This window comes from Prionailurus viverrinus, chromosome X (assembly GCF_022837055.1).
Source record: "Prionailurus viverrinus isolate Anna chromosome X, UM_Priviv_1.0, whole genome shotgun sequence".
Classification (NCBI taxonomy): Eukaryota; Metazoa; Chordata; class Mammalia; order Carnivora; family Felidae; genus Prionailurus; species Prionailurus viverrinus.
In genome coordinates this window covers 8,888,999-8,915,498 of record NC_062579.1, presented here as the reverse complement: position 1 = coordinate 8,915,498, position 26,500 = coordinate 8,888,999, and the positions used below count along the sequence as shown (strand labels likewise).

General features: G+C 42.7%; 1 protein-coding gene across 3 annotated transcripts in view; it reads left to right on the top strand.

Moving 5' to 3' along the window:
• The window catches only part of CLTRN (collectrin, amino acid transport regulator), a 34,908-nt gene extending 10,449 nt beyond the window's left edge, over positions 1 to 24,459 (top strand). For 2 of the 3 annotated variants that reach the window (XM_047844018.1, XM_047844017.1), the window contains exons 4-6: positions 9,004 to 9,117; positions 13,383 to 13,577; positions 23,665 to 24,459. In XM_047844018.1, the coding sequence (XP_047699974.1) occupies positions 9,004 to 9,117; positions 13,383 to 13,577; positions 23,665 to 23,821 (466 nt within the window). In that variant the 3' untranslated portion in view covers positions 23,822 to 24,459. Of the gene's footprint in view, positions 1 to 9,003; positions 9,118 to 13,382; positions 13,578 to 23,611 lie in introns of all 3 variants that reach the window. The other variant, XM_047844019.1, reaches the window with a different exon arrangement.
• The last annotated feature ends 2,041 nt before the right edge of the window (positions 24,460 to 26,500 follow it).

The following is a 26,500-nucleotide window of genomic DNA, read 5'->3' as shown; positions in this document are numbered from 1 at the left end:
CAGTATGACCTTGACTGACTATGCAAGAGGAGGTTTTTCCTAGAGAGAGGTCCTGGCGGCATTCACACAGGACTGGTAGGACACTGAATGGGTCCAGTCACCCTCACCCAACCCCAGCAGGCAGTGGGAGAGAAGGCTAGAGGGTCAGAGAGGCAGGGGGTGCGGGCCTGCAGAGAGGCTGTGACATTTCCACTCCCTCCCCCATGGGACAGGAACAGGCAGGAGTGGGTTCCAGCACGTACACACCATGCAGCCACGTGGGGTGCTGACCACTGGACCCATTCAGATGAGGTGGTGCCCATGCCACACTAGCGAGTATGTGCTTTGAGTGTTACCCTTGCTTGTGTCCCTGTCTACCTCGAGTCAGGTAGAGAACTGCTCACCGAGAGTGGAGTTGTCTGTAGAGGAGAGACCGGCATATGATTTCCTGTCAGATGCTCCCCCACGTGCATGATGGTGAAGCCAGTCACTGAGGCCTGCCTTGTAGCTGGAGAAGTCTCAAGGTGGAAGGCGGGCTGGAGCTCCTGTCATTGGGTGGGAGAGGACGGCTCTGCAAGCGGTCTGCCCTTGAATGGATTCCCGGGAGCAAGCAGAGGCTGCGGGAGGGAGCTGGATGGAGTCCCTGGCTTTGGGGCTGAGAACCAACCTCAGGGCAGGAGGAGGCAGGGGGTCAAGGCTGGCAGTGCACCACTGGAGGCCGAGCAGAGGGGGGATGGAGGAAGTTGATCAGAGTGCGTCACCTGCGTTTGGGGAAGATGCGGTGCAAAGGTCCCCCCAGACAGGTCCCCGGACAGGTCCCCGGGGGCCCCGCAAGGCGCTCTGAATGGAGAACGCGAGGAAGCCACCTCAACGGAGGACCCCGAACGGTGAACAGCCAGAGGGACCCATAGAGAGCCCTGGCTAAGGACAGAGAACTCTGCTGTTTCCGTCCCTCGTGCCCGCAGCCCTCTCCCGTCTCCCTTTCCATCCCTAAATGAGCAGGATGAAGCAGGTGGGGGGCGGAAGGGACATGTGCGGGGGGTGGGGTGGGGAGGTAAGTGTGCACAGAGACTACATCAGTGGTGCACTGCACTCAGGTCAGCACTGCTGGACGGAGAGAAGCTGTGTCAGGCAGGAAGACCGTTTTGATCCGAGTTTTGATTCACCTACCCTGATCTTTTTAATAAGGAGAAGTGACTGGAAAGCTACACCATTTGCTTCAGATGCTGTCAAGGAAGAAGGAGGCAGAGCTGACAGGGCAGGGAAAGGCAGAGGGGTGAGAAACAGAAACCTGTTCTGCCCCGAGGTCTACTGAGGCCAGCCTGTGAACTGCATGGCTGTGCTGGAATCCGTAGAGTTGAGGAGGCACTACTCAAGTCTACTGGGTGCTCGGCCCTGACATTAAGTTGATGGATGAAACCAGGTCCCACACAGCATAGCGCCCACATTGAGGAAGCAGGGCGTGGGAGAAGTGGTAGGCAGGTGGACTGAATGTGACCAAAACAAGACAGTTCCTTCAAAGTCATTACTTAAATCTTGATATCTTGCTTTTCTTGCTACTTCCTGGATGCTCTTCAAGGCAGAATAGAAGATGTATGGAGAAATTTCAAAGGTAGAAAGTTCCGGGTTCATTAGATCAGACTGTGTGAAGATTTCTCGTGAATTTGAAGAAGATGGCAGCTAGATGTTTTCAAGTGATTACAGTAAGGTTTAGGCCAGACTTACTAAAATAGTTTCACAGAAGAACTTAAATGTTTGAAGGCATTTTCTGGAGAAATATAATCCAAGGTTAAACTCTAGTCTAATTCCCAAGTCAGCTGGGACATTTACCTGCCCAGTTTGCTTAAATATTTATTGGCTTTTAGGATAATGTATCATTTGGAGCAACAGAGGGAGAAGTCTACCTCAGGCATGCCGTTTTCTTTCCGATTTTCACGGTGTAGAGCACGGAATGAATTTCTCCCTCTGCCTAGTTATTCAAGGACAAGTCTTGTGATCTAAAAAGGAACAACGTGCTGTTGTGTCCACGGTAAGGGGATTAATGGTCTTGTGCTTATAAAACAGCAGCCCAGCTCCTATTTAGGCCTTTGGTTTCCAGAAACAAGAGGCCTGATTCTTACCACCCCTTGGATGCAGGTGGCCCTGTCTGGCGCCATTGAGGAGAAATGGCAGGGGAGCCAAATCGTAGAGGATTAGTATAAAACCAAGGCTTTCCACACTTGAGGAAAGGGAGTGCACATTTTTACCTTTTCAGGATTTGCTTGAGAAGCCATTAGGGTATATGTAAATGTTATTACTTCAGAAGAGAGTTGGGCAAAGTGATTATTGAAGCAAATTCCAATAATTCCAGCAAACCCATCTATATTTACAATTTCAAAAATGTAGCATTTCCCTTTAGTTGTGCTCCTGGCATTTGAGTCTAGTAATTAGTTTTTACATTGAAGTATAATGGACCTGCCACATTGGATTAGTCATTGGCAGACAACATAACGATGCAATATTTGTGTATGTCGCAAAACGATCGCCACAAGAAATCTAGTTAACATCTATCATTATACATACTTTCAGCATTTGTTTCTTGTGACGAGAACTCTTAAGACGTAGGCATTTCAGTTTACTTAATACATCAAAATAAACTTTACAAAGACGTGCTTAGCTCACTAGGTGCTTGTTGTCTGATTAGAGTTTCGTTTTGTGTAAATCTTCGAGGACGTTCCATGTGGTCACATTTGGAGCAAGGCCAGGGAGAAGTCACACCCGTGGTACATAAGCCAGAATGGGAGGAATTTGTATCCTTTGGTCGCTAAGGACATTACTACTGAAGTCTGTAGGACCAGTCTTCATGTTACTTCCATTTTACTACCAGCTTCCCTCACAGTTACACTTCCTCTCGGCTACCCCTATCTACACCGTATCAGGAGTCTTCTTATGCGAGAGAGCTCGGCTACTATTGTGTTGTCTGAGTATCTGTGGTTGTGTAAACAAAGCTTTGGGGAAGTAACCTCCCTCCTTTCATTCCCCCCTTTCCATTTGGTCTTGGCTCAATTTACTTTCCCAGTTTGTCTCTCACAATATCATAGAAACAATGGAGTTCACTTCTCCATTCCATTAATTCATCCCCCCATTTCTCACTCACTCACTGAGTGCCTACTCGGGCCACACCGCAGGAACACAGGGGCTCGCAGCACAGCACAGACTTGGGCCTTGCCCTCCTGTCCCAGGGCCCGGAGAAGGCTTGTGCTGCAGACAAACTGAGTATTTTAGATAGTGTCCCAGGTGACCCCGCAGCTGATAAAATTAAAGAGGGTGTTCTTTGCCTGGACACAATGAAGTTCATATCAGGACAGGGATTAGAGAACTTCCTGACACAGACTGTGGACAAACCACATGAAATCTAGAAGCCCTTTGCCCTCCCGGCCGTCCTGGGTCCATTCTTAGATGGGGTATGGAATCTTCGGAGTCAACTCAGACATCTCGGGAAGTATTGGCCTCTACTTTGGTTTTTAATCTTCTCACTGGTTCAAGACACCGTGACCTTGGTGTTCAAGGGTCTTGCCACTAAACTCCTGCACCTGGCACTTATGAGAAGGGTCATGGAATCTAAGAGCCCTTGCAGCAGGAACTCTTTTCCTCACCATCCCTGACCATATTGGCTAATCTACGCCTGTTTTCGGTACACATTTGTGAGTGAGTGAAGCATGCTTACCATCCAGGCCTAAGCCACAGGCCTGTCTCTTAGGGTACAGTGGACACAGGAAACCAGTGCTCAGCCACCCATTTCTGCTCTTCTTCCATCCTCGTGGAGACTCCCCTGATGGCCATGGTGTCGATGGCCATAGTGGCAGTAGCTGTGCACTGCCTGGGTTTTCTCTTCTTGGGCCTCACTTTCTTACTCTTGGGGGAACCAAGACATCACAGTTCATTTCTGCAAGCATCATCCAAATAAGGAGGCCACCCCAGCCCACGGGTGTTTCTCTGCCTTCTTCTACAACCTTCTCCAGAAGCAGGGCGTGCTTTTCCCTGGCCTTTGCCCACAACCTTGCTACTTTAGGGCGTGCCCTTACTCATTCCCGCTTCACTGCCTGGATCTGAACAAAAATATCAACACTTCTCAGCAATTGTATTTCTGTGGTTGGTATTTGTTGAGCACAGGGTTACTTTTGCTTGCTAAAAACGCTAGTCTTCTTTTACTGGAGGAACCACCATGTGGGTGGGATACTTAGTGCTCTTTAGTTGAGGACCCTCGGCAGCTAAAACGATTCCCCTTTGCGCTCACACCCATCTTCGAGAAGTGATGGAAACGGTGCTTCTTAGGACTCCAGCACACTTGGAGGCTCCCTGATAAATCCTTGAGACGTGTGAACACGTAACGGAACTCACGTCCAGACATTTTACATAATTAAGACCACCCTTATGCCGATGGATGCCAGTGTCTTGCATTTGAATGTGACTCTTTTCATTTTCAAAGTACATTTGCATCTATTATCTCTTCATCAATGAAAATAGTAAAAACTATTATTGATCCACTGCCTTGTCTTATTCTTATAGATCATTTTACTGTGCCCTGGCAACTTTAAAATAACGGCTTTGCTCCTGTATGTGTGTATGTAAATAGAAAAAATATATGTATTTACAAAAGACTTGCAGAGAAAATCTAGAGAGATCCTATGTATCAGTGGTCCTCAACCTGGGGGGATTTCATCCCGCCACTGTGCCCAAGGATATTTAGAAGTGCCTGGAGGTATTTTGCTTTTCACAACTGCATATGCTACTGGCCTCGAACATGTAGAGGCCAAGGATGTGCCATACGTCCTCCAGAAGAATAGACAGCCTCCCACAAGCAACACCGGCCTTGAACGTGTAGAGGCCGAGGATGTGCTATACATCCTCCAGAAGAATACACAGCCTCCCATAAGTAAGACTCATCCAGCCTAAAATGTTAATAGTTCCGACTTTGAGAAACTCTGCTCTAGACTCTTCCCCCGTTTCCCTGATACTATCATGTTAAATAACTGTGATAGATATATCAAAACTAAGAAACTATCATTGGTTCAATGTCACTAAACTATGGAATTTTTCAGACCCTCTTCCCTTTTCGACTAATGTCCTTCTTATGTTCCAGAATCTATGCCTCTGTAGTGATCACTGTAGTGATGGAGACAGTTTCTGTATCTTCCTTTGGTTTTCATGACCTTGGTCAGCCTTACTTTTCAAGACTGTGACACTTTGGAGGATTTTTATAAGTGCTTCCTATGTGGGTAGGGTACTGACCCCATTTAGGTAGCACAGGAGAAGGGACTTTGCCTTGTTTACAGCGCATTCTCTGACTCTCTGAAGGGGGAATGCCATGAAATTCGTGTTTGAACAGTAATTAAAGAGGCTTTAGATGGAAAGAACAATATAGGCAAAGTGTCCAGGTGACCTCTTATCCGCTTTTTGGCCTCCCCTGTTTCCAGCAATATTCCTTTGCATTTGCTTAAATTATATCAATGGCATGTGCTATACAGAATATCTCACTCCCCATCTTTTCATTCACCAGTGTATTTCTGCAATGCAACGTGTTGTAAGACACGTAGCTCTAGTTCAGTGATTTCCAACTGGGGGTGATTTTTGGCCCTCGGGGGATATTTGGCAATGCCTGGAGGCGATTTTGATTGTCACCACCGGAGGCGGGCCTGTTGATCTGTGGGCGATGGGGGCTGGGTGTGCTGCTAAACACCCTGCCCTGCACAGAATTATGTGGCCTGGTAGCCCAGGAGTGGAGAATCCTTGGGCTGTTTCTTTCCTTGAGTTCGTGGAACAGTCTTCCCTTGACAGAATGTAGCGCATTTACTTTATCATCCCCTACTGGTGGGCATTTAGGTTATCCAGTTGTCTGCTCTGACAAAGAGTGCTGGGGAGAACATCCTCGCCAATCTGTGTGTGTGTGTGGGGGGGGGTGGGGTGTGCAAAAGAGTTCCTGGGAGGCACACTATGCTCCAGGACACACTCTCAAGTGCCACCGCAGACTGGCTGGATGCGTTCACACCCACAGCACTGCCTCGGATGCTGATTCTCTGCGTCTTTACTGGCATTTTGTATTATTTAGCATTTTCATTTTTGCCAACCTGAGGCACTTAAATGAGTAGCTTATTTTTTTTAATTTGCATTTTCTGATGATTCATGGGCCCAGCCTTTGAATCATTCACACCACAGCATGCTACGAAATTGGGGGACGTTTTTTCCAAGCATGTACCACTTCAGTCTGTTGTCTCTGTCTTTGCTGTGTTTTAACATAGCACATATTGGGAGACCAAACTTGGCTGTTTCTTCCAGTAGAGGTCACTGTCCCTCAGAGATTCTCTGCCAGTGGTTTTGTCTTTGTTTTTGAGTGATTCCCCCCAGCCCTGCCCCGCCCCGGAATATTTGGCAATGATTGGAGACAGTTTTTTATTTTCACAATGTGTGTATGCTGCTGGCCCCTCGGGGACAGAGGCCAGGGATTCTGCTCAAACCCTATAATGGAGAGGACAGCAGCACCCAACAAACAAGAATTATCTGGTCCCAGATGTTACAGGGCCAAGGTGAATTCACAGTGTAGATGCAATCCTAACATGTACATCTGAAAGAAAGACAATGACATTCTCTGTGATCATAAAGTTGTCTATTATTTTTATCTAAAACAAGAACGCCATTTTCACTTCACAAAGTGGGGAAGTAGGGGAGAAGCATGCCTTCCTGATGAGTGTGGGAACAGGTAGGAGGACTGGGTGGGCACAAGGAAGGCAGAGGTTTGGGTAGCTGGAGAGCTTCTTCAGTGTGGGCTCTGCAGGGTCAAGGGAGGGGGTCTGGGGGCTTGGTGGAGCCGCCAGCTGCGGGGGAGAGGGCTGACTGGGGGTGTCAGGGACCCATGTGGGGGTAGGGCAGAGTGAAACAACTGTGGGTTTGAGTCTCAGGAGGTGGAGGTCGCAGGGCTCTGACTCAGGATACAGCGGAGACATCAGGCTGCGGGAGTCCCAGGCCCTGGGGAGTACTGATCTGCTCGGCAGCCCAGGCCACGGTGCTGTGTCCTTGAGGCAGGTAGGCCCGGGTCGGTGTCCTCTGGGGCCCTGCTGCACCAGGAGCAGAGGCCTCACCTCAGAGGCCCAGGCCTGGGCACAAAGGAAGGGACCACTCTGTCTCTCCATACAGGCCTGAAGGAGGATGGCCTGGCCCCTGGTCTCTGCCTCTCTACCTTGGCCTGGAAGGTTCAAAGCAGAGAGGTGCTGAGATTCTTTTTTTTGATTTATTGCATTGGCTAGGGGCCCTCGGCGGGGCCTCCTTGACATAGGGCCCAGGGGCTCCTGGATAGGCGGACAACTGTAGAATCTCCCCTGTGCTCCACAGGAGTGAGTTTGATGGTCACCAGGCTCCAACTGTGTGTGGGGTTCTGGGCATTCCCCAGCCATTTCATCAAACTCTTGTGATCACTAGAAAAATCCAACCCCATGAATATCTGGAGGGGTGGCTTGCGGTGAAAGCTTCTCTAGGCCTTGGGGACCATCGTCCTCCAGATTCTGACATGGTCCCAGCAGGGTGGCACAGTGGGGGCGGACTGGCTGCAGACCCAGGAGAGGCTACGGCTCCCATCCGGGCCTGGGCGGCAGCGGGTGGGCCTGAGCCAGGGGGAACCTCGCTTCTGGGCCAGGCGTGGCAGCGTGGCCATGGCTGTGCCCAGGCAGCTGCCCATGATCTCAGTGCAGCGGGGTCGGGACCTCTGAGGTGGAAATTCGGCTTCTGTAGGTTCCCGAAGTCTGCAGTTGTGAAGCACGCAGAGCTAGGAGGATCATTGGCATCGGGCACAAGGACAGCGTGTGGGGTCACTCGTGGGGGCCCTCTGGGCACGGGGTCGTGCCCGTGTGGGGCCAGTGCCCCATGGATGTGGCAACTGTGTGGGGCGTTCCCTGCTGCTGAGGGCGGGGTTGGGGGGAGAACCTCCCACTTCCCAGCACTGGTCCCAGGCACTTGGCTCCAGCAGAGGGGCCAGGAGGGCTTGGCTTCTGTATGTGACATTGCAAGGGAGAAAATGGAATAGTTTCTATCAGGTCCCGAAAATTATAGAGAGTCGGCACAATGGCCCTGTCTTTATTGTGAAAATGAACATAATACACTTTAAAGAGCATTCGCTCTTTTAAGGAAAATGAAGTCAACTTATTAGTAAAGCGGATATGTCTTTCATTCTTCTTGAATAGTACCTGATGTCAGTCACCTCTGCAATCCGAAAATGGTGAAAGCCATTCAGGATTTATGTTTTAGCACTGACAGTGTTTATTTATGTGGACTCTCCTATGATTTTCAACCTTTATGCCCTTCATACATTCCTATATAGGTCGTCTCCATTCTGAACACTTAGGCCATTTCTTTCGTGTCGTTTCTATTGGTAATCTGTGTTTACAGAGTAGAATGAGGCACATTTCCAATTTACAGTTGGAAAGCAGGTAACTGCAGAAACAGTGTTCAAAGGCTGCTGGTAAATTGATTATAGCACTTCAGTTTGGAAGTCTTTTATTGCGTTGGCTCCAGTACTGGAGTAGGAGAGGGAGGGAAACGTGGTCAACAGAGGAAGCAAGTATTGGATGAAGAGTGGCACCTGATTTGTCTGGACCCAAGCTCTAGACGGCTGAATGAGGAATACACTAAAAAGAGCTTGATGAGGAAGTACAAAAGGCTCCTGTAGCTCAGAAAAAAGGCCAGTGTTGAAGCCTGCGTGCTGTCAGCTAGTGGGTGATGCGAGAATAAGATCCTTAATGCTCTACTGTGTAATTTTTCCTGTTTTTTCATTTTGGTAGATCCTTATTTAACGGATGATCCCTAAATATATGCTTTTCAAACAAAGGAAATTTTCTATGCTAGTTTTTTCTTAATAAGACATTTCTTCATAATGGTAGAAATGACTTCATTCATAGCTAAGACACGTTTTCAGACAGTTATAACACCAGAGTGGATGTTCTAATGTAATTAGATATTATTTACTCACAATGTATTTTTTTCCCCCATCATCTGCAGAATTTCCCACGTCCTAGTTTGCAATGTAACCCAGCGAGTGTCATTCTGGTTTGTGGTTACAGATCCTTTGAAAAATCACACCCTTCCTGCTGTTGAGGTACAGACAGCCATAAGGTAATCACCGCTAAATATGTCTTCTACTGGTAAATCAACTTGTTGATTAGTTTGCTGTTTTCATAGATTTTGAAGAATTCTCTCTCTTCTTACAATGATTTATGTATAAATATGTCAAAGATTTAATTTCGTTAGTTTGTTTTAGTGATCAGTTTGGATGAGTGGTTCTCATCCAAGGACAATTTTGCTTCCAAGGAAACATTTGGAAATGTCTGGAGACATTTTTGTTGTCATGGTTGAGGCGGGGTGTGTATGGGGGGGTTCTACCAGCATTGAGTAGACAGAAGTTGGGGTGCTGATAAACATTCTATTATACACAGGATAGCGCCTCAAAACAGACTTATTCAACACCAGATGTCAGTTGTGCTGTGGCTGAGAACCCCTGGTTTAAATATTAGCCACGAATGTTTACTACTGTCTTCTTTTGTGAAGAACACCTTGTATGGCACTATTGTATGATGGTTCATCACATGGATTCTGGAGCCCAAATCCTTCTGGTTTTGCCTCTTGCTAACTGTTTAAATACAGATAAATTACTTCCCCTTTGTTATTCTCTTGTAATCTGTAAAATGGGAATAATTATGGTACCTCTCAGAGTTGTTGAGATTAAATGAGTTATTAAATGTAAGGTGTTTTGAAGAACCAGTCATACCTTTGATTTTTATTTAAAAACCAAGACAAAAATTCTCATTTCTTGGGTCTCTAAGGACCTACCTTCCTTAATTAATGTACAGCCTTTCCCTTTAAAAGATACTTTTTGAAAAAACAAGGCAAAGTCATGACTCTTATACAAATTAAAAATAAATGCCATTAAAGATTTTATTATCTCATTAATTAATGAGGGAACTAGTAGTAAAATGTTCAAAACAGTTCAAAGGAGACTTTCAAGGAACCATGCATATATAGGAATCAAAATAGTAATCAGTCCATAGAAAATCAAGTGGACAAAAATAATTTACATTATGTCAGTTTTCTACTACTTACAAATTTGCAAAATAACTCAAAGACCGGGGCACCCGGGTGGCTCAGTTGGTTAAACATCCAACTCAGTTTCAACTCAGGTCACGATCTCACGGTTCTGCAAGTTCGAGCCCTGTATTGGGCTCCACACTGACAGTGTGGAGCCTGCTTGGGATTGTCTGTCTCCCTCTCTCTCTCTGCCTCTCTCTCAAAATAAATAAATAAAAACTTAAAAAAATAACTCAAGGACAAATAGAAGGTGTAAGTTGTCCAGAAAGGTGTATCCACCAGACACTCAGTAGTATTTTTTTAACCCAATTTCAAGCTTTACACGTTTTTTTCCTGAGAGTTTGTCTCCTCCTCTCCTTGTGATCATAACAAACTTTCAAAACTGAAATGTGTTCTTGACTTCAAAGAAGAGGAAGGATGCAGTTTGTTTTTACTTCACCCACTGTGCATTTTATGCATGTCAAAACTCTCTATCCCTCAAATGATTAATGTTGGGCAAAAGTATATTGGAAGAATGAGTTCAGGAGATCAACTCTTTCTCGAACAAGAAAGAGTGAAACAAAGTAGCGCTCCTCAACAAAGGATTTACAAGTTACTGAAGTTCTGCTCTTCGCCAAGGAGAAATATCTAGTGAAAGAATTCATTTGCTCTCTGTAAAATATTAACATATAAGATAATGAGTATATAATCGAATGCCAAAGGTTTTTGTGTGAACAGTCATCCAGTTCCCTTACTGATCTGTACCAGTGCGAAATGATTTAATCTGCTTTAGCAGGAAGGTTTGACCTGTATTGTTTCTGCACTTCTGCCCCTAAGACTTACTGTTAATACCCAGCCCTTAGGGAATAAGAATTAGGAACAGTGTATTTCACAGGAAAAGGAATTTTATTCAAGCTTTCCCTGTGATCTGCGGGGGCCACAAGGAAATTAAGCTACTGCAGTTAAAGCAGGCTTCCATGAACCTGAGGGAGAAGAGTGAGTGTTTGGGATGAAAGTATCTGTCAAAGGTCCTAGCAGGGGAAGCTATTTAGGGGGTGAGGATGGCCAATAGAATGAGAATTTGTGTTAGGGAATGCGTAGGTCTCACCAGGATTGTATGAAAATAAAGGGAACAATACCAAGAAAGAAAGATACCAGGAAGAGCAAGGACATGGTAGCTAGAAGGCAGGTGATAGGAATTTTTGGGCTGAAGAATCTGTGGAGTTGAAAAAATAATGCTAGTTCCACTGAATATTTGCATAACGCTTCCTGCTTCATAAAGCGTGTTTCTACACATCTGTGGCATTTAATATCAACACCAATTGTTTTTGAGTAATTATTATTATTATCCTCGGTTTATAAATGAGGGAATTGAGGCCCAGGGAGATTAATTTTAATTGATTTGCTGAGGTCACCACACTAGAAATATAAAAAGTGAGGATTTGAACCCAGGTGCGCTGCCATCACACCCAGTGATGTTTTTTCTCTCCACTAGAGTGTCCACACTTACGGAATTATGTGAGGGAATGAGCCACCAGTTCTACAATGTCTGTTTTAGCTCTGTCGTGAGGGCCTGGCCTTATCAGGCCAATCTTGGCTGGAAGATGTCCATGGTGACTGACACCTATTGGGGATTTCAGTGATGGTTGGAGTTTTAGTCTGTATTGAACTTCTTCATTTTTTAAAAAATTTTTAAAAAGCACTTTTAATGTTTATTTTTAAGAGAGAGAGACAGAGCACAAGTTGGGGAGAGGGAGGGGCAGAGAGAGTGGGAGACACAGAATCCAAAGCAGGCTCCAGGCTCTGAGCTGTCAGCACAGAGCCCGATGCAGGGCTCGAACTCACTAACAGTGAGATCATGACTTGAGCCGAAGTCGGATGCTCAACTGACTCAGCCAACCCAGGTGCCCCTGATCTAGAACTTCTAATCAGCCTGAGAGGCAAAAGAACAACAGAGTGTTCACTAACCAGGTAGATAGAATGAGAAATACAGAGTAACTTCTCATTTTACTCTGAGTTATACCTTAATTGTGGGATTCATTATTATGTGGAGAGGTTTGTGTTCCCAGATTACCAATAATATGTTATGGAAAAAGGAAACTTTCCATAGTTTGATAAAAGAAAATTACACTGGAATTATCGCCTGCTGTAGATTTTCTGGCTGGGATTCTTTTTCACATTCATGAATAATAATGCCTCAACATAGATTTTTATTTGCTAAAGGAGGTCTTTCCTGATAGCTTGGTGCCAGTCTGCAGAGATTCTCAAGCCATTACTGTCAGGTTCAAGACTTAAGCTGTACAGAATGGTAGTCACCCGCCAAATGTGGCTATTGAGCACTTGAAACGTAGCTAGTCCAAGATTAGATATTCCCTAAGTGTAAAGTATCGAGTACAAAATAAAACGTGAACCAACTCAATTTTGATTACAGGTTGAAATTATATTTTTCTAGATATATTGGCCAAAAAAATGATTAAAATAATTTCAGGTGCCTGGCTGGCTCGGTCGATTGAGCATGTGACTCTTGATCTCAGGGTCATGAGTTCAAGCCCCATGTTGGTTGTGGAGCCTACTTAAAATTAAAAAGAAAAATTAAAATAATTTCACTGGTTTCTTTTTACTTTTTCTTAAATTGCACCTCCTAGAGAATTTGAAGTCACACATGAGGCTTACATATATTTGTATTTTCCATTGCTGCTCTAGAGGTAGATGAAGTCAGTTTGTCTAGTGCGAATTCAGTAGATGCCATACACTATCTCTAAGAAATCTCACCTAGTTTGCAAGTTACAGTTAGAAATTCACTTATTTGGTTTCATTCAAATAAGTCTTTGTACCAACCCATCCCTAACTGCTGCCACCACCAAAAATGCAGATTTTCCCCAGGAAGAGTAACTCATTTACCTTGATAATTTTCTAGCTTTTGGACTCCTCAAGCACCTGTTACTTTAGTCATATGGAACCACTTGGAATTTCCCGAACACATCTACTATACCATGTCTCCATTCCTGTACTCACCACACATTTCAGGAAATCAAACATGGTGGGGAGAACTTAAGCTCGGGACTTCCCGTTACTTCTAGGACATTCACAACTGGAGGACAGTAGACAAGCCTTTCTGTAGCAGCCAGCACTGCTCTGAAAAGTACCACAGCACGATTGCCCTCTCATCAAACTGTCTAGTCAACCTCAAGTCTCATGCTACAGGGATGCTCTGTTTCTAGAGATAATTATAATCATGGAGAGATGGGTCTGGACCTTCTGTTTCTAATTGTTTTCCTCTCTTGTTTTGTTTGTTTTTGATCATTGTTGTATCCTAGAATGAATAGGAACCGGATCAACGGTGCCTTCTTTTTGAATGACCAGACTCTTGAATTTTTAAAAATTCCTTCCACTCTTGCACCACCCACCGACCCATCTGTGCCCATCTGGATTATTATATTTGGTGTGATATTTTGCATTGTCATAGTTGCAGTCATGCTATTGATTTTATCAGGAATCCGGCAACGTAGAAGGTAAGATACTAAAAGGGAATGATTTAAAGAGCATTTTCCTATTTCCTCATGACTTGGGAAAGTAGGAGAGCATTTTCCCCAAGCTGAAGGTAATGCCTTAAATCTGAAACTTTGAAAATATTGGTGATTGGCAAAATGTCACCTATGCTCTTGTGTTTAGAGACTTTTTACAGTCCAGTGTCCCTTACTATGACTCCTTCCATTACTGTCTTTTTCTTTGTTCTACACCGTATGAATATTTCATATCAAGAATTGATTTTAATATCTGTGTTAAGATTTTGTAAGGTGGATATACAAAGCTAAGCAGATTTCTTGGGTACGCAGGGTTAATCTTTAATAGTCCTCCAGCTCCAAATGCTAGCAGTTCCACAGTTCTTTCCATGCATCCCCAGCTTGGCTTGCCTTTTCTTGGCCTCGTGCCTACAGCTGCCATCTTGTCCCAGATACTTTTGCGCTTTTATACCTCCCTCCCTTCAATAGTTGCTTGTCCCTCTAGTGCTTATGGTATTACATGGAACCATGGCCCTAGAAGTGACCTTTGAGTCAACACCTTGCATCAGAATCACCTGAAACATTTGTTAAAATGTAGATTCCTGGGGCGCCTGGGTGGCGCAGTCGGTTAAGCGGCCGACTTCAGCCAGGTCACGATCTCGCGGTCTGTGAGTTTGAGCCCCGCGTCGGGCTCTGGGCTGATGGCTCAGAGCCTGGAGCCTGTTTCCGATTCTGTGTCTCCCTCTCTCTCTGCCCCTCCCCCGTTCATGCTCTGTCTCTCTCTGTCCCAAAAATAAAAATAAACGTTGAAAAAAAATTAAAAAAAAAATAAAATGTAGATTCCTTTGCACTACTGCAGACTTTCTAAATTATTATCAGTGAAGGGGATGTATTTTAATGAATATCCAGGTTATTCTAATTCACTTAATTTGAGGGCTTCCAATTTAACTACTTTATAGAGATTCCTACTCCCTGAGTTCATTTATCTGGATTCTGGGGCACTGCAAACTTTGCTGTCTAAATGATTGCAATTACTTCAATCTGGTCGGAATTGCCGACCAATGGGAGAGTTACTAAGGCAGTGGGACAGGAGGAGAGGAGATAGGATTTCTCAGCATGATGAAAGGAGAAAATAAATTTGTTTACAAGAACCTCTGAGAGGGTCCTTACTCTTCATTAGGCCATTTGATTCTTCTAAAACCTTCTCTTCCGATACCAAGGAAGAGGAATTCAGGTAAGTGGGAATCACGGGGACGTGCGTTGGTTTTCAAAAGGGTCGATGCCCACACAGACATGTGGGATGAGTTTGGCCAAGTATGTGTTCAACTAAATGTTTCTCTGGGGGTTTACTCCTTTCCATATGTCTCACTCTAGTTGCTAGCAGAAAGGAATCATTTTAAATGTTGGCCTTTGTAAATTTCTTTTCACAAATGATAAGTGCTCTAGAATAAAGGAGATTTATGTCTAGTGCCCAAACTAAACTCAGAGATTAATATCAAGTTGTACTTGCTCAACTTTCTTCATGTTGGCATGGCATGTAATGCAGAGAGCCTTGGAACGAGTTGTTAATTTGTTTTGAGTTTTTTTCGAATTTTAAGAAATATTCCCTTGCAATGTTTGAATACTTACGCTTAATATTTTTAAGTTTTGTATCAATCCTAGAATGCTGTGATCCTATTGTTTCTAAGGATCGTAACTTCTGTGAATGCGCTTCATCTCCTTGGTTCCCAGTTTTCTCACTAGCACAATATAGTATAGGAGTTAGAAGAATGGACTCAGACTGCTTAGATTCAAAGTATTTATCTCCTAGATTCTGCTCTTGTATGTAATCCATTAACTCTATGCATATCAGGGAGCACAGGCAATGAGTCAGGGAAACCAGGCTCAGGGGAATATGGTTTGTGGTGCTAGAGTCGAATTGCTTAAATCTATCTTTGTTGCCTGTGCATAGATAACTCTTCTAGAGTGACAGTCCAGTGTACTGGAAATAATGAACGTGGTGGGGTCAAAAGAGTTAATGCAGTGGTGTGCTTAGAGTGGTGCCTGGCCCGCAGCGAGCGCTCAATAAGTGTTAGTTCTATTATTTTATTATCCTGCCATTTGCTGGTCTTCCAGCTTTGCTATCTCTTTCCTGCTGAGCGGATTCTGCAGTAATATAATCACTGGGTGTGTAGCGTCATAATCTGTTGCCTGGGAGAAGTGAGACTGTTGTCACAACCCTGCCTTCGCAAATTCATTTCGTGTTCAGACTAGGAAAACAGATAGACAAATCTCTTGCGTAAACCTGGAGAGCATCACTAATTGGCAAATATTGTCAGGACAGTTATGACAGCCTTCTGAATATAAATTGATTTGTTGTGTTTTGAGTCTGATACGCTCTGTGGTGGGCTTCTCTTGGGCAAAGTATTGCTTTGAAGGTGTGGAGAGGGTGCAGTTTGAAGTGGGAAGAGCCCCGATGATTGTCATGATAGCCCTTTCTAATCATGCAAGAAGCAGGAGTTGCCCCCAATGCCTTTAGTCCTGAGGAAGACAAAGATTTGTCCGACAATCCAATCCATACATTGGATAGTAATGAACATCGTTTGCGTGATACAGACCTTAAACTTAGAAGGACAAACTGCAGAGTCATCTAAGTTACCATTTTGCTTCTGTGGAGAAGAGTGCCACTGTCATCTAAGACATACACATACTTAACTTTACTGTTGAGGAAATTTCTCAAGTAAAGCTTTGGCAATTCTTCTGCCTGGGTCAATAACAGCATTACATTCATTATTCATATACAGTCATTGGAAGCCAAACTAAGTGAATTCAAACCCCAGCTATACCCTTTAGCCAAAAGGCCTCAGTCAAGTCATCTAATTTCCATGGGACTGTTTTGCCATCTGTAGTAGGAAGATAATATCTCACAGGGCTTCCATGAGGATTGGGTGAGATAAATGTATGTGAAGTACCTAGGATATAGTAAGCTCTAAATAAACAGTAATTATTATCCAAGCAGAGCTTACCCCATTTCTGTGACTAAGAGATGCTGAAAAAGGATCTCTTTTCTGTCCAGAAATTGCCATGATACTGTAAAAAAAAATTTCTAGTTCAGTGGCTCATTGCTTGGGACTTTAGTAGTGAACACATATTTTTAAAAAAAATTTTTTTTTTCAACGTTTATTTATTTTTGGGACAGAGAGAGACAGAGCATGAACGGGGGAGGGGCAGAGAGAGAGGGAGACACAGAATCGGAAACAGGCTCCAGGCTCCGAGCCATCAGCCCAGAGCCCGACGCGGGGCTCGAACTCCCAGACCGCGAGATCGTGACCTGGCTGAAGTCGGACGCTTAACCGACTGCGCCACCCAGGCGCCCCGTGAACACATATTTTAAAAGGCAAATGACACCACAACAATTGTTATTGTTATGGGCTAACAGCTAGTTAATAAAGCTAAAGTACTGACAAAAAAAAAAGGCAAATGACCTTATTAGGGTTACTGTTTACTAGAATAGTGGTGAACTGGTTAACTAGCTTTCTAAAAAATACTCTGATTTGTAGCATTTGTTGATTTCCTATCAAGTATGAGATTTCTGAATGTTTAACAACCACCTCTGGCAAGCCCATGCCAGCCAGCTTCCACACACCAATGCCACCTCCTTGGGAAATAATTTGAGGAAGATGCTCCTTTCTCTGTTACCGTCTAGTTGAGAATAGCAGTTTGTGGAAATGAGAGATTTGTTGGAGGAAAAAAAGTTGGAAAAAGATTTTTTTTTTAATTTTCTTTCAGGAGATACTTAGGCAGCTGGGTAGGTGGGCAGGTGCCCAAGATGGACTGCATATACTCCATGGTGACGTCTGTACTAGATCTGTGTCTAGCCCCAGCCCACAAGCAGATGTTTTAGATCTCTGGCCAGCTTTATGATGATGGCAATGATGATGACAGTGATGGTTGTAATGGTGATGGGGATGTGATAATGATCATGGTGATGAGGTTGTGATGTGTGCTTTAGTAGAAAGAGCACTGGCTCAGTACTCTTGGTTTTGGGTTCTGATCTCAGGCCCCGGTGTTTACTAGCTGAGTGGTCTTGAGCAGGTGACATATGGAAAACGAGGATAATAATATTTTTCTTAAATAGCTATGATTATAAGGAGACAAAGTCAGAGAATACACACAAGTGCTTTATACCCTGGAAAGTGCTATAGTAATGCAAGTTACTAGCATCACCATCAAAAAGCAGGTAAAAGCCCTAACTTTATATAACCTGGGACTGTGCTATAAAAGGAGAGTCACAGACGCAGCATGATTTCAGACTTGCGTGTATATAGTAGGATTGGTTTATGAATTCTGTATATGAATAGACTGTAATAACGTTAGGGTCTTAGGAAAGGATCTTAACAATGATCTAAATTCATCTCTCCAGAGGCCAAGGCCCAAAGAAGTAAAAAATGTCTTATTCCTTTATCAACCATCCACTCTGTCATAGGAGCTCTAGTATGTATCATAGAAGATACATACATAGATAACATGGATGGGCCTTGCCTGCAAGGAGATTATAGTCTTGTACTTGGTAACAAAGCCACGTTAAGGACTCAGGACATAAAACCCTAACTAATGCTCACAGTTGAGCATAGTCATGAGTAAATTCACTTGGTTTATTTCTGGTTTTGTTTCTATTCCTATAAGGTCAATAGTAAACAGGAATACTTTTCAGTCTCTACAGATATTGCTTTTCACACGAGGGGATGGGGCTCAGCCTACACACTTTCATTATACTGAAACTTCATATTCATGTAAAGTCTTAATTAAGTCAATAGTCTTAAAAATAGATATGTACATAAAATCAGGAATGTTATAGCTAATAATTGTTTCCCTTTGCTGTTCTTAAGTGTACATACTCAATAGGAATCAAATACGTGTTTTGAGTGAATCCTGGGGAGATTAAATTAGAGTTCTAGTTTACTGGTGAGACCAATCTTGTTCTATTCTCAAAGACAAGCTGCTCTACATATTTGAGTCTTAGCTCCTTCATTTGAAAAACAGGGATAATAAAATCCTTATAATATTGCACATAATAATCCTCATACTATTAATAATAGGAACTAAATGAGGTAATGTATATAAAGCACTTAGTCTGGTTTCTGTCACATAATAGATACTAATTATTATTAGTATCCCTACTGCATGGCAGACATAAAGCAACCTGACTAGAGTCGCATGGTTAGAAAGTAGTAGTCACCGTATTTAAAACCAGGTGGGCTGGATCCCAAAGCCCATCGATCTCACTGAACTGTGGTGCCCACTGAAATCATTCCAGTAACGCCGATATTTTCCCCAGGAATCACTGGTACTGATCATGAGGACACTCCCAATTCTACAATAATTAATTCTGTTCTGTTTAAAATCATATTTGTCTGTCCTTTGTTGTTTTCTGGCTATTCTTGGGCCTTGGCTCTTCAGCTCTGTCTTGTTTGAAAGGAGACAGAAGTATTCTCTGTGCTTTTAGCCGCCACTACTTTATTTTGAACAAACCCTGCTTCTCAACACCCCCTAGCTCTGAGGGTCAGCTGATGGTTTTTTTGTCTCCTCTTTTGCCCCTTTTCTGTCTGGATTTATGAGAAATGTCTACTTTCGAGGCTCTTAGGAGCTAGTTTCAGGTATTTTAGTTACTTTCTAAAAAATCCTCCTGAACCACCTGACACTGCAGGAACAGCAGAAGTCATTAACACTCAATTTTATTTTTCAGGAAAAAGAATTCATGTTTTTAGCAGAACATCAATTCAGAATGATCCAGAAACATGGTTCAGTTTTCTTATTGTTAGTAAGAGCAATGCACAGGCAGTGAGTCAGTTTATTACAGGACCTACTATGAAATGTGACAAAGTACTATAGTACTGTTACATAACCTTTGAGCCGCTTATCGTGTCCAGCCAGCAAGTTACTGACATTGCAGTTTGTGAAGCCCAGCAATGCCAAGACTCAGAACAATTGGATCTAAGGTCACAAGAGCACAACATGTACCTAATTTGCCACTGACACAGCTTCATTAGATATACTTCGGTAGCCATTTCACTCAATCTTTTTGGTTGAGAAGTCCTTCCTCTAAAGGAGACAAACTTGTCCTCATCTATTTGCGTCTTTCTTTTTAGTTCCTCCCCATCCTCTGTGATGCCTCATGGATTAGTTTCATGGTTCAGAGGGGGAGGCAAGACTCCTTGCAGCCATCTACATGTGTCTAGCTCTCTGCAGTTTTTCATCTAATGTTTTATCATCGATAAAAACACTTTCTTAACTAAGGAAACTGACAAATAGATGCTGGCAACCATTATTTCTAAGACTACCACCTACTTCAGAGTGCTGCATCCACTAAGATTTTGGCAAGATGAGGGGCGCCTGGGTGGCTCAGTCAGTTCAGCATCTGACTTCAGCTCAGGTCATGATCTCATAGTCACGAGTTTGAGCCCTGCATTGGGCTCTGTGCTGACCGCTCAGAGCCGGGAGCCTGCTTCGGATTCTGTGTCTCCCTCTCTCTCTGTCCCTCCCTCCGCTCAAGCTCTGTTTCTCTCTCTCAAAAATAAATTAAACATTGAAAAAAAATTTTTTTTAAGTTTTGGTAAGATGAATTTCATACTTATATGTGCAAATTTTAGAGTAAGATTTGACTGTTGAAAATCTATTTACTGTTGTGGAGAATTATTATTCACTTCAAGCCCAATGAGGAATGAGTTTTGGGGAAATTGCGTGAACTATACAATTTTAATGATAATTTATAAATATGCATTTCTTTTTTTAATTTTTTAAAAAAAAATTACATCCAAATTAGTTAGCATATAGTGCAACAATGATTTCAGGAGTAGATTCCTTAATACCCCTTACCTATTTAGCCCACACCGCCTCCAGTAACCATCTGTTTGTTCTCCATATTTATGAGTCTCTTATGCTTTGTCCCCCTTCCTGTTTTTATATTATTTTTGTTTCCCCTCCCTTATGTTCATCTGTTTTGTCACTTAAAGTCTTCATATGAGTGAAGTCATATGATATTTGTCTTTTCCTGGCTAATTTCACTTAGCATAATACCCTCCAGTTCCATCCATGTAGTTGCAAATGGCAAGATTTCATTCTTTTTGATTGCTGAGTAATACTCCATTGTATATATGTATACCACATCTTCTTTATCCGTTCACCCATCGATGGACATTGGGCTCTTTCCACACTTTGGCTATTGTTGATAGTGCTGCTATAAACATTGGAGTGCATATGTCCCTTCGAAACAGCACACCTGTATCCCTTGGATAAATACCTTGGATAGTAGTGCAATTGGGTCGTAGGGTAGTTCTATTTTTAATTTTTTGAGGAACCTCCCTACTGTTTTCCAGAGCGGCTGCACCAGCTTGCATTCCTAATAAATATGCATTTCTTACTGGAGCTTCATCCCTATTGAAATATCACTCCTCTTTTTTATAATCCATAAAAAATGGGAAGGAAGATGAGTGAAATTTGGAGTTTTCCCCTTTTATTAACTCTTTTCTTTTCACTTTAGGATGAGGACTGAGTCTCTTTGAGCACACAGTAGTCACTCAAAGCATAGTTATTCAATGAATGCTGGATACTGTGAATGGAAGTGATATGATTGATGGTTATAGAATGTCCATTGCTTTTGCTTTCTGGAGGACATGGAAAGTAACAATACTCCTGTCCACCAGAGGAGAGGCAAGAGTATTCCAGTCCTCTGTTAGGTGACTTCACTTGGCTGAAACATGAAACTCTGTGCTCATCCCAGCCTGCCCTGATAGCTGATGGCTGAGGCTTAGCATGGCCAGTACAGTGTCTTCACCCTGAGGATGGAAAAACACAGGAGCTTATCCTTTACTAGGTCTCTGGAACTGTGACCTCCAGCTTCTAACCCAGCATTGGGCCTGTAGTGATAAATTGTGACACTTAATAGTGGCATATACAATAGCGAAATATTTTCAAGTGATGACGATGGGATCTACTGCATTGGAATGATACTTGACCTTTCTTTATGAACTTCAACTATTTGGAATTATCTAATAAACCATCAGCAAACCCTTGCAAAATCTATACTACTAATTTCTAAGGTAGGAAAACAAATGTTTTCCTCTATTCATTTGGAAAAGCAACAATACAAGAGATACAAGAAATATTATGTGTGTATGTGTCCTTCCTTCCCTCTTCTTTTCTTTCTTCTTTCTTCTTTTCTTCTTTCTTTTTCTGTGGTGAATCCCATTCAAGATCTACCTTTGCCTACTGTCTAACTTGACCTACAGCATTAGTCCATCCACCTATCTGTTAATTTATCATCCAGCCAGCCAGTCATTGATCCATCTGTCTAACTAGCTAGCCAACTATCCATGTGTCTGTCCATCCAACTCTAAGCACATCACTTAAGTGCCTACTCTGTGCTGAGTCCAGATCAGCTGTTTTATAAAATATTTTAAAATTTGGATTTGTCTGATTACTTCCTCCTGGCAGATTCAGGTAAAAAAAAATTGGTGATGGGGTGGGGTAGGAACACAGAACACAGAATTTTATAAATAAACAATAAATAAAATCTCAGTGCATCAAATCTGGAGGCACTGTCAATTTGTCTCATTGTTGGTGATGTTCACCAAATTTCTTCCTTGACAAAATACAAATATCTCTTTGTAATTAGTACACTGCTTGTGAGTGTGATACACTGAGACCATGTGAATATCCTGTTCCCCAACCATCCCTTACTCAATGGTTGAATATCCATTGATGAGCCTCATCAGAATGAATTATTATTATAGTGGTGATTTTCTATTTCTGTTACTGTTTCTATCTTAGTCGTCATTCTTTTGTAAATAAGAGCTCTTTCTTTTTTCTCCCTTCCTCCACCATATTCGTTAAAACACATTAAAATGGACTCTCATGCAGGACAAATAGGAAGCTCTACCTCAGTCATCATTGGGGCATTTTCACCACTTCCTCATTCACCAGAGACTCACCAAGGTCCTCAGGGACTTCCATAGTGGTGGGAGTCCATCCTGGTCACCACAGCAATACCCACCATTCCAGCAGTGTGATCCATTTGGGTCTACCTCTTTGAAGTTTCCACAGATTCCTGGAACAAAAGCATCTCTGGCAAGTCTGGGAGCATCATGCCCAAAATCATGCTTCTGTGATGCCCCAACATCTAACTTGTGATTAACCTCAGGGAAACTACTCTTCTCTGTGGTTGCATAGAGGTACCCACCTCTTTTTTTTTTTTCTTTTACCTTCCTTGATAACAAGCATAGTTGGCTCAGTGTCTTGGTCTTTCACAAAAGACAGGAAAACCCTTTGAATTCAAGGCTACAGCTTTCCACACTCCAAGGAAATATTAAGGGTAGGGCTAGCAGAGTCTACAAAGGGTCTGAGAATGAGGAACTCAAAGATTTACAGTGTCATACAGAGTTTTTTCGGGGAATGATTTGGAATTTTAGCTCCGAGTTGTAATGTAATTAGTAAAGTGTGTTCTGAGTTCCAAAAGCCCAATTTACAAATGAATGCAACTATTTTGTAATGAGTAGAGCCAAGCAATGATATCTGCAATTTATAATGGTTACTTCTTTTCTACAAAGGAATATGAGTTTGGTTCTTGATGCCTCATTTCAATTTGATTTCCACCCACTATTTACAGACTATTTGTCAAATCCTGTGAGAGGAATTTGTTACTTTTTTAAAATTCAATTTTTGTTAAATTGTTCTCCTAGAGCTAAATTTTTTAACTTGCTATTTTACCACACATTTTCTTCGCGTTCCTTCATGCAATTTGTGTGTGTATACAAACACATTCATTCATATAAATATATATTCACTCATATACATATTCATGCATATTTATTTTAGTATTCTAAATAAGACGGCTTATTCTGATCAGTATGTATATATCATCCATGCAGACTTCTTATCTTAGTAGCAACTTTTCAGCTCATTAGCTCGTTACGATCTTTGAAATTTATTTGAAAATACAGAATGTCATCAACTATTTCATCATTCTAAGGCTCATCTTCCCTTTCCTACTCTCCATGTTTGTACAGAAGACCAGGATTTCTCCTCCTAGATCCCAATCATTCTTTCTGTGTGCATTTAGGATGAGCAAAGGACCAACTGAAGTGGATGACTCTGAAGATAAGTGTGAAAACACGATCACAATTGAGAATGGCATCCCCTGTGATCCCTTGGACACTAAGGGAGGGCACATTAACGATGCCTTCATGACAGAGGATGAGCGGCTCACCCCTCTCTGAAGGGCTGCTGTTTTGCTTCCCCAAGGAACTCAACACTTGTTTCTGCGCAACTGCTAAGCATTATAAATGATCAAAGGCAGATTGTATATTTTGTTTCACCATTCTTCTTTTGTAAGAAATTTTCAATGTGCATGAAAGTAAAAGGCAATCAGTTATATCCATGAAGACCTTTGGAATCATAAGCTGTTGACTACTCAGAATATTCCAAAATATTTCCCCAACAACACAATGTGTAATTGTAGTCATGTGGTGTCTTTAGTTATTGGTTTAAAAATGCATTTGTGTTAAGCATTTCCAGAAATAAGGTCAGGCCACTACATGTATTTTTTTTCACACTTTGAAGACCTAAAGAGAAATATTTTTTCCAGTGGAAAATACCTATAATATGGTATGGAAATCTTTGAAAGTGGATCCTTTTTGAATATTGTTTTGTATCACTCTGCACATGACTAAGAAATCAAGAATAGAAAATAATGATTATAACTGAGATGGATGAATATGGGAGTATCAATACATGAGGTGAAATTTGATCCTGTTATCATACCAATACTTGCTTATTCTCTATCAGTCTCTGATAGGGTAGCCCTGTTTGTTGACTATTTCTGCAATTTGTAAAAGTACAATCTATGTGAATTTAATAAAGTGCTAATCATCTCTTTTTAATTATGCAACTGACTGTGGTCTGAGAGTTATTTTCATGCTGTGGAAGTCAGGAAACCTATTTTTTATTAGTTATGCGTAATCTATTCTACAACCCTAGAAATGAATTATTTTCGTTGTGTGTATCCTTACTTTGAAGACAACTTACAGTTAGTACACTTCATTACACTTCCAGATAGGCCATGATTCTTCTAAATTCTAATAATAATTTATTATACATTTATGAATAGAATGAAAATTTGCTGCTCAGTCTGCTACTGCTGTCACCCATAGTTGATGTTACCACAACAGTTTCTAACTCTCTCCCCTGACCCAGTGTTGTTTCCTGGATACAAACTCCAAGATGGGTCGTTGCAAGCAGAAGGCTTACTGGGGAATGCTCTCAGGAGATACACCTGTAAGAAGTGAGGAAGGCAGGTGTGGCAAATAGACTCAAAGATGTCTGCCATCTAATGTTCACACCTTCATGTAATCTCTCTCCTTGAGTGAGGACGGGACTGGTGAGTTGCTTCTAATGTATGGCACACAGCAAAGATGAGGAGACATTACTCCTGCAATTACTTTATATCATGTCTGAGTCTGTCTTGCCAGCAGACGTGTTTAGAGACTCTCCTTGTTGGCTTGACTAAGTGGCCATGTTGGGAAAGCCTACATGAAAGAAACTGTGAACAGCCTCTAGGAATTGTTGGTGGCCTCACAGCACTGAAGACAGCCTCTGACCAACAGCCAGCCAGAAGCTGAGGTCCTCAGTCCTTCAACCTCAAGGAAGTGAATTCTGTCAACAACTGCAGTGAGCTTGGAAGTGGATTTTTCCCCAGTCAAGTCTCCAGATGAGAATGCAGTCTGGTCAACACTTGGATTGCAGTCCGAGCAGAGGACCCAGTTAAGATGTGCCCAGACTCCCAACCCATGACACTGTGAGATGATAAATGTGTGTTTTTTCAAGCCACTAAGTTTGCAGTAATGTGTTATGCAGCAATAGGAAATTAATAGAGTGGGATTAGGCAGAGGGAGAAGTGACCAGCAACATGGTTACAATAGAGGCTTCAGCCAATCCTTCAAGGAGCTTAGGAGCTGAGGTTGTCCCTGATTCAGATAAGGTGGCTGGGCCTTTGTATCTCCACATTAGCCAGTCATGGCCATGGGTGCTCTCTGGGAGAGGATCTGCTGTTGGGAAAGGCAGTTCCCCGTGGCTGGGGGCAATTCCTATCGAAGGGATCAGCTATGAGCCTTCAAAAGCCAATGTTTCCAGAAGCTGGGGATGGGAAGGTGAGCCTTGAAGAGAGGGCCTGGTGAACCCCCAGAATATCCACCACACCCTCTCCAGTCCACTGGCTGTAATGTAGCTTGAATTAATACCCAAAATGCAAACCTGATCCTGTTGGTTCCTGACATAGATGCTTTTAAATGGCTTTTTATTATCCTTAGGATAAAGCCAGACTCTTTATTATTTATTTTTATTTATTTTTAAGTGTATTTATTTATTTTGAGAGAGAGAGAGAGGGGGAGAGAATCCTAAGGAGGCTTTACCCTGTCAGCACAGAGCCCAATGAGGGACTCAAAGCCATGAAGTGTGAGACTATGACCAGAGCCAAAGTCAGATGCTTACTTGACTGAGCCACCCAGGCGCCCCAAAGCCAGATTCTTTAAACACAGGACCTTCTGTGGTTTGACCTCCACCTTCCTCTCATCTCTTACCCTGGTCTTCTTTCTGTCTCTCTAACTCTCTCATCCAATCATAGCAAATCTCTCACTTCCAGGCCTTTGAACAAGCTGTTCTCTCTACACTGTTCCCTGTCTCTCAGCCACTCTTGTAGCTTGTCCTTAGCCTTTCTGTCACTTAAACATCTTACTCCTCCTGGAGGTCTTTGCTGGACCCCCAAGCTATATGCTCCTAGATTGCCCAGATGATTATACTTATCTTGTTGTTCTACAGTTACGTTATATTTAAATGTGTTTTTGTGGAGAAAGGAGACCATAAAGGCAAGAGTACCCTAGGGCCCACAAAAGTCCTAATAG